The sequence below is a fragment of the Lycium ferocissimum genome, chromosome 4 (genome assembly GCF_029784015.1).
Source record: "Lycium ferocissimum isolate CSIRO_LF1 chromosome 4, AGI_CSIRO_Lferr_CH_V1, whole genome shotgun sequence".
Lineage (NCBI taxonomy): Eukaryota > Viridiplantae > Streptophyta > Magnoliopsida > Solanales > Solanaceae > Lycium > Lycium ferocissimum.
Window position 1 is genome coordinate 1,294,013 of NC_081345.1, and position 7,788 is coordinate 1,301,800.

At 36.1% G+C, this 7,788-nt stretch overlaps 1 protein-coding gene across 4 annotated transcripts; it reads left to right on the forward strand.

Moving 5' to 3' along the window:
• Nucleotides 1-394: 394 nt before the first annotated feature.
• Nucleotides 395-7,410, forward strand: LOC132051455 (acetate--CoA ligase CCL3-like). Of its 4 annotated transcripts, none has more exons than XM_059442515.1 (3): nucleotides 395-751; nucleotides 4,554-5,144; nucleotides 6,274-7,410. In XM_059442515.1, exons 1-3 carry the CDS (start codon nucleotides 536-538, stop codon nucleotides 7,168-7,170), a joined length of 1,704 nt encoding a protein of 567 aa, XP_059298498.1. In that variant the 5' UTR covers nucleotides 395-535; the 3' UTR covers nucleotides 7,171-7,410. The 4 variants fall into 4 exon arrangements, with proteins under 4 accessions (XP_059298498.1, XP_059298499.1, XP_059298502.1 ...); XM_059442516.1 differs by lacking the exon at nucleotides 395-751 and adding an exon at nucleotides 2,746-2,787; XM_059442519.1 differs by lacking the exon at nucleotides 395-751 and adding an exon at nucleotides 2,752-2,776.
• Nucleotides 7,411-7,788: the final 378 nt, after the last annotated feature.

A 7,788-nucleotide genomic window follows, 5' to 3' on the forward strand; every position in this document is an offset into this window, starting at 1 on the left:
GTCTAAGTGTTATTGTCAAAATGGAAAATTTAAGCCCACTTAATGTATATAAGTGTCAATAGCCCTTTTAAAAAAAAATTGTAAGCCAAGCTTACGGTCAACCCGCAACCTGTTTAGGGTCAGGTTGGGCTAATATTTTTAGGCCCTTTTAAACGAAGAGCTGGGCTGGGCTGGGCTGAGCTAACTTATTTTGACCGTTCTAAATTGACAATATAAAATCATAATTATTGTTAGATGGCAGGTAAAATTCGATTTTAATATAACAAAAAATAATTTTGTAATTGCAGACAATTGGCACACAAATACGTACTTGACCCATGGTTGTCTTTTTCTGTTCATCAGTCATCACCATAGCCAACCTATCCTATATAAAAGGACGAGAACTAAAAATAGCCCAACACAACGCAGAGTCACATATAGTAGTAATATATTTTAAACTCCATACATATTTAAATACCATTTGTGCTCTCTCCATTTCCACAAAGTAGTCTTCTTCTGAAAAAGTCCAAAGGGAGATAAATAAAGAGAAAAAAGAATGGTGGTCGAGAGAGATATCGACGATCTTCCAAAGAATGCTGCAAACTATACCGCTTTGACGCCGTTATGGTTCTTGGAAAGGGCGGCAATGGTGTATCCGAACAGGAAATCGTTAATTCACGGCTCCGTTGACTACACGTGGCTCCAGACTTATAACCGTTGTCGTCAACTTGCTTCTGCTCTTACCAAATGCTCCATTACTTTTGGAACCACGGTATCTTCCAAATTCTCCTCTCCAGTTTACTCGTCACTTTTTACATCACATGCTTTAACTATTATACTCCCTCATTCTCATTCTCAATTTAATTGTGTTAGCCTGACCGGATATGGAGTTTAAAAAATATAAAATGACTTAGTAGGCATTTCAAATCAGCGTTGTTTATGAAATTTGCATAAAATTTCAACTTCATATTATGTGTCAAATTCCAAAAATTCTCTAAAAAGTAGGATTTGGGATTTCAATTTTTTTTTTTAGATGTGAAACTTGACCCACAAGTTTATATTTAGTAAAAAAAAGATTTATCATTTTTTATTTTGAAAAAAAAGACTCATGCTCGATGTGAAAAAATTGTTCATATCATGTGGAAGAATTATATTAAAGAATAACTGGTTACTATTATTGTTGATTTAGTGGACCAATAAATCTTTGTCAAATTATGTGCTATTTAAAAGTTTGTAATAGCATGTAATTACAAGCATTTAAATTTATTTATAAAAGAAATATGGAGATTTGCAATTTATTAAGATGGCACCTTAGGATATTCTAATACCTTTTTTTTAAATAGATTTGCTCATTTGATAAGATTGTATAAGAGTTGAAATTTTTTTGATAGTTTTCACAAATGGTGAGATTTTCATGTTTATTAGAATTAATACAATATAAGAAATCCAAATTGCATGTCCAAATAAAATTTCAACTTGATTCCAAATCACCGATTTCAAATCATGTCCAAATGGGCCTTAGTACTTTCTACTGGATGCTATTCCCCTTTTTCTCGGTAAAAACTTGTTTACATCCGGTGTTTACACCAAACTTATAGATGCATCATGACATATGTTTCATCAAGAATTTTAAAAGTGTTTTTATTTTAATTTTTTTGGGTGGTTATTTTAAAAAGTTGAGGGGTAAAAAGACTATACTCTGCTGCTTAACTGTGAGGTCTCTCTCAAACACTCTGAGGTTCTCACGTGACTTCTAACTTTGTACTAAGTTTTTCATGAAGTAAAAGAAAGTGCTGTACATTGAATAATTGAGCTGGGGGTACATTTTAATGTTACGGTTCTAAATTAAAGATGTGTGTAGTGTATTAAAATATTTTTTGAATTTATGATTTTAAACTTTTTATATATGGTGTTTGAATTGTCTAACTTACTAAATATATAAATATAGAAAGAGACGCCCTTTTTGGGATAAAACAAAGAAAAGTAAGATACTTAAATTGGGACAGAGGGAGTATGAAGGATTTACATAGGCATACACTAACTAGTTTGGGATTTAAGTGTATTAATATACATATTTTGTATACGTATATAAAATTATAACTATAAATTTGCTGTTATGATTCGTAAATCTTTTCCAGAAATAGAAGAAATAGGAAACTTATTGTCAGTTTCTTTTTCCACTGAGGAAAATATTTTCTGCTTTATTTGTTTGGAATCTGGGCTTTTGTTCTTTTTCTCTGTCTTATCAGAGAATTTCCATTTTCTCCTTCTTTTCTTTATGTTGTTAGTTTGTTTTCATGTGTTGTATGTTGCTGCTACTGATTTGTATTTTTTTCCCTATTAAGCTAAACTACTGTCATGGCAGTGGTGTGAATATGGAGATTTTTGTGTTGTATGAGATTACTCTTGTTTGATAATTTTTTTTGACATTCTCTTGTAGTAATGGTAACTATGTTTTCCAAGAATAGATTTTTATCTAGCAGTTCCGTTTGTGATGGTACTTTTCTTAGCTTTTACCCATGTTACCTTTGTTTTCCGGGTTCTAGCTGGTGATACTTTAGTTTCTGCATAGGTATGTAATTGACCATGATGAGAGGAAATGGTGTATAGTAGGTGCAGGACTTGTACTCTCTCCAACAGTTATTGTTGGAAAAAGCTTTAACATGTCTATTGAAAGACTGCATTAGTGTCTGCTTTGGGTAAGAACTTTTAAGTATTTGTTCTAGTAAAGTGAATTATTTTTTTTTTTTTTTTTATTGTGGTGAGAGAGTAAGAGTAAATATGCTTTTGCACCAAGGTGGTAATTTGGTATGAGTTCCGCTAATTCTAATAATTGGATGTATGGTCTATTAAATGATTACACACTATCAGTTAGCATAGTATTTTTTTGACGCTTGTGGGATTACACTAGGTATGTTGTTGTTGTTGTACGCAATATCAGTTAGCATAGTGTTTTTTCGACTAAACCAAGTAACCTTTCTTCTGTGCTGATCCAATCCAATATGATCCCTATAATCCATCTTCTTTCTTGTTTGTATTACAGGTAAGATACTTGTAGTTACTAGTTAGTTGTATACGATTTGATTCCATAGAATACTTGAGACTACATTCAGATAGGGTCTTTGCACCCTCCACCATTATAGAGGTTTCTATACTGATTGCATAATGATTATTCGTGGTTTGCTGGCATTGATTAATCTCACAATCCTGATCTATCTACATAGCAGTTCTGATACTGTGTTTCCGAAGACTCAATTCAGTATGGATAAGGGTGATTCTTGGACACCAGTCCATGTAAAAATTGATATTGTAACTCCATAGCAGCCAATATTTAGGAGAAATTGCCTTAGACATGAGTTGGTATGAGTCTCAGAGACATTTTGTGCTCTTTTAGAGAGTATTATCCAAAACTGACATTGTGTATATCTTTACTTGCTCTAGATTCTCTTCGTATTTGCTAGTGCTGAAATTTGAAATTAGCTCTTTTGATGGTACTGTTGCCGTTCAGTTAGCCTCTATACCGCAGAATGCTCGTGTTGGAGTTCTGTCTGTTGCTAAATGAGAATTTGGCATTTCAATGAACTGTTTCAGCTTGAATGATTTAGAGCAAACTGTTTTACATCTTCACTCCATACTCCCTCTTCCGTTCTTTATGGATCACTAAACCAACACAAACTGACCATACAAGTTAGTTGAACTTTATGAATATACGAGCGAAAAGAAGAGGAATACTTATTTGGCCTCCCTGGTGATCAGAAAGGAAAATGTTTAAATAAAGGTAATAAACAAGCTAGCAAGGACCCTTGGCTATGGGACATTATGCATAAATAACGAAAACAATGTACAGATTCTACAAGTAAGCTCACATTGTCTTGTTCCTTGTGGAGCAATGAGTGGGTGGAGACAGATTGGCCTTTAGTTTGGAAATTAGAGAGTGGCCTTTGATTTATTGATAAAGTGTCATATGGTAGGTTCATTTCATGGTTTTGTGCCTTGCATTTCTGTATGTTCATTCTCTGGATGGAGGTTATCCTTCCCCATTCTTTTCTCTTGTTCTGGGGTTATCAAACGTCACAATCTATATTATGTCAATATCTATTGTTCTTACTTTAAACTTCTCGACCCCCATTTGTAGGAATTTTAAGGGAACTTAGGAAGGACGAAGAAGAGTAGAGTTGTTAAGTATACTATATTATTCAAAAATCAGCATTAATGAAGTGCTATAATTTACAAAAGTTTCAGGGATCATCCCTGTTAGGGAGCCCATAAATTCCAAAAATTGCTTTTCAATAAAAAGCTAATGAAGCAAAACCTATTGTCTTCAAAGATGTGGGGTAGAGTTGATTGAAAAAGTAATAGTTCAGAGAGAAATTATCAGGTTTTGACAGAATCTAAAATATTTGTAATTGTTGCATTGCCTATCTCAATTTGTTTCTCCATATGAACTGAATGGACATATGGAAAACTTTCTATCAGTTCTTTATGGATGTCCAGTGTTGTCCTCTTGAGAAAATGCAGTTTTCTGGTATCCAGTGGGAACCTTATAAGTCCTTCCCTTTTTGGCTTCATGGCAGGTTGCAGTGGTTGCACCAAATGTTCCTGCTATGTATGAAGCTCATTTTGGAATTCCAATGGCTGGAGCTGTTCTAAATGCTGTCAATGTTCGTTTAAATGCAGACACAATTGCTTTTCTTTTGGGCCATTGCTCAGCTGCAGTTGTCATGGTGGACCAAGAATTCTTTCCTTTAGCTGAGGAAGCTCTAAAAATCTTAGAAAATAAGAGCAAAGGAAAATCAAAACGACCAATTGTTATAGTTATTGCTGATAAAAACTGTGATCCCGTCCCGTTCCAATATGCTTTAGAGAAAGGGGCAGTTGACTATGAGAAATTCTTGGAAACTGGTGACCCGGACTTTCTATGGAAGCCACCGCAGGATGAGTGGCAAAGTATTGCTCTGGGTTATACTTCTGGTACGACAGCTAGTCCTAAAGGAGTGGTGCTTCATCATCGTGGTGCTTATATTGCGGCTCTGAGTAATGCTGTTGTTTGGAGCATGAAAGAGGGAGCTGTGTACCTTTGGACTCTACCTATGTTTCATTGCAATGGTTGGTGTTTCACTTGGACACTTGCAGCAATTTGTGGGACCAACATATGCCTTAGACAGGTGATCCCTTGGTCCTTTTCTTGCACATGTAGATCCTATGACGTATTTATGTTACTTATAATAGCACAATCAATCTGCCTTAGTAATGATCATGAAAATATCGCAGGACATGTGGGGTTGATAACGAGACACTGGGCTTTGACCTGAAATTTTTGCAATAGAAGTCATGATTGTCTATTTTCACCACATTGGCCCACTTCTTCAGTTGCCATGAGTGTTTTATAGTAGATGCATATCTAGTGATTTCCTCTTTTGCAAAACCTGCAAGTATATGTACAAATAACTAGGGTTATCCATCACAAAAGGCTGAAAACTGAAAGGATATCATAGGAGGTGATATATCCTCACCCATGTAGGCGGATCCAGGATTTAGATTCTGTGGGTTCAATCTTAAGAATTTTAGTATTGAACTCATTATATTTTTAAAGTTATGAGTTCATATCTACTATATATACAATTTTAATAATTTTTTACACATAAATTTATACTCCGTGTCGAAAGTTGGGGGTTCAATTGAACCCCCACTTAATAGGCTGGATCCGCCCCTGTCCTCACCCATGTATAAAGCGAGCAAATTAAGGATGATGATAGAAGGAGTTGTAGATAGTATCCTCTTTAAACAATATGAGGAGTTACATACTTCCACTGCATTCCCTTCCCACACCACCTCGACTCCAGTTTCGAAGAACCGATTCAACAAATGCCTATATTAGTCTTCTGATCATACATGACATACAAGTCACCAGATAAGAAGCAATGACATCCTATTTACCAAACTATGAGGGTTAGAAGCAATTATTCAGTGTTTCATCTAAAACAGGTTAATAGACTATAAGAATTTTAAGGAGAAATATCAAATTTACTGTCTTAGCATATTCGTTTAACAAAGTAACACCGTTTCTACTTCCTAGTTAAGATCCCAAAGATTATTGCATGAGTTGAGGAGTCTGAAATTTTTTGAAGATACTAGGAGGGGCACATGCCTTTTTGGTCTATATCTGAAATAGAAAGAAAAAAATAAAGGAAAAGATAATGGCTTTGAGGCAGGTACAATAAATTGCTGCTTTTCTCCCTGCTTTGGCTCTTGTCAACCTTGCTTTTTTGTTTTTCTTGAGTGGTCCATATGCAGGTAACTGCAAAGGCTGTTTATTCCGCCATAGCTCACCTTGGTGTGACCCATTTCTCTGCTGCACCTGTGGTGCTCAATACCATAGTTAATGCCCCAAAAGAGGAGACCATCCTTCCCTTGCCTCGGCTAGTATATGTAAGCACTGCTGGTGCTTCTCCTCCTCCTTCTGTTCTTGCTGCAATGACTCAACGTGGCTTCCGTGTCTTACACACTTATGGCCTTTCTGAAACCTATGGTCCCTCCACTCTATGCACATGGAAGCCTGAGTGGGACTTACTTCCCACAGATGTCCAAGCGCGTCTAAATGCACGTCAAGGTGTCAGATATGTAAGCTTGGAGCATCTGGACGTTGTTAACCCAACGGACATGACACCTGTTCCAGCTGATGGGAAAACGATGGGAGAAATCGTCTTCAGGGGTAATGTTGTGATGAAAGGCTACCTGAAGAACCCTAAAGCCAATGAAGCTGCTTTTGCGGGAGGCTGGTATCACTCTGGTGATCTTGCGGTAAAACATCCAGATGGGTATATAGAAATAAAAGACCGATCAAAAGACATCATCATTTCTGGTGGTGAAAATATTAGCAGTGTTGAGGTCGAGAATATCCTATATCAACACCCAGCAATACTGGAGGTCTCTGTTGTTGCAAGGCCTGATGAACAATGGGGAGAGTCACCTTGTGCATTTGTGACATTAAAGCCTGATGTAAAGGAAACGGATCAGCAACAGTTGGCAGAGGATATTATGAAATTCAGTCGATCAAAGATGCCTAGGTACTGGGTTCCAAAGTCAGTGTTTTTCGGACCATTGCCAAAGACAGCTACAGGGAAAATACAGAAGCACTTGTTAAGGGCAAAGGCAAAGGAGATGGGACCAATGAAGAAGAGTAAATTGTAAATGTAACATGGTTGGATGATTGACTGATTTGTCTTTTTAATTCTAAACTGTCTGCTGTTTAGTGCTCGGTCTATACATCTCTGCGTATCTTTATCCACCTTGTAGACAAATAAGGTCATGTTTCAGATTTTTGCTAGATAATCATGGAAGGCATTATGTAAGTTTTTCTTATCATGAACTATTGGTGTTCATTGTATTTTCAGGTTGAGTGGAAAATTTCATCTTGATATCTGGTTAAAATCCTGTTCTTTTCAGGCAGTAGTAATTCACTGCGGATGATTCTTATGAAACAGCATCTTTGATTGTTGACATCTTCCCTCTTAATAATTTCTTTTTTCTCAAAACACTTGAGATTGATACAATTGCATGCATATTTGTAATATCTACTTGACTTCTTTCCCGATCTCCCTATCCTTTCTTAATTTTCCTTCTTTGGATAATAAAGAGTTTATGCACTGAAATTGGGATAGATCATTACCCCCCGAACTATACCTGAAGAACTACGACACACCTTTACCTTCCCCTGCCCTATTACCCCCTAAACTTATTTAAAACGGAATAGTTGTTAGAAAACGCCGATGTGGCAAAGAGTGTGTTTCACTCTCATTTGAGAGAGTG

What these genes read in the sequence shown, in the direction of transcription:
- LOC132051455 (XM_059442515.1), top strand. Translation starts at nt 536, where the DNA reads ATGGTGGTCGAGAGAGATATCGACGATCTTCCAAAGAATGCTGCAAAC. An exon ending in CCATTACTTTTGGAACCACG is followed by an intron (nt 752 to 4,553) that starts GTATCTTCCAAA and finishes GCTTCATGGCAG; the next exon opens with GTTGCAGTGGTTGCACCAAA. An exon ending in CCAACATATGCCTTAGACAG is followed by an intron (nt 5,145 to 6,273) that starts GTGATCCCTTGG and finishes GTCCATATGCAG; the next exon opens with GTAACTGCAAAGGCTGTTTA.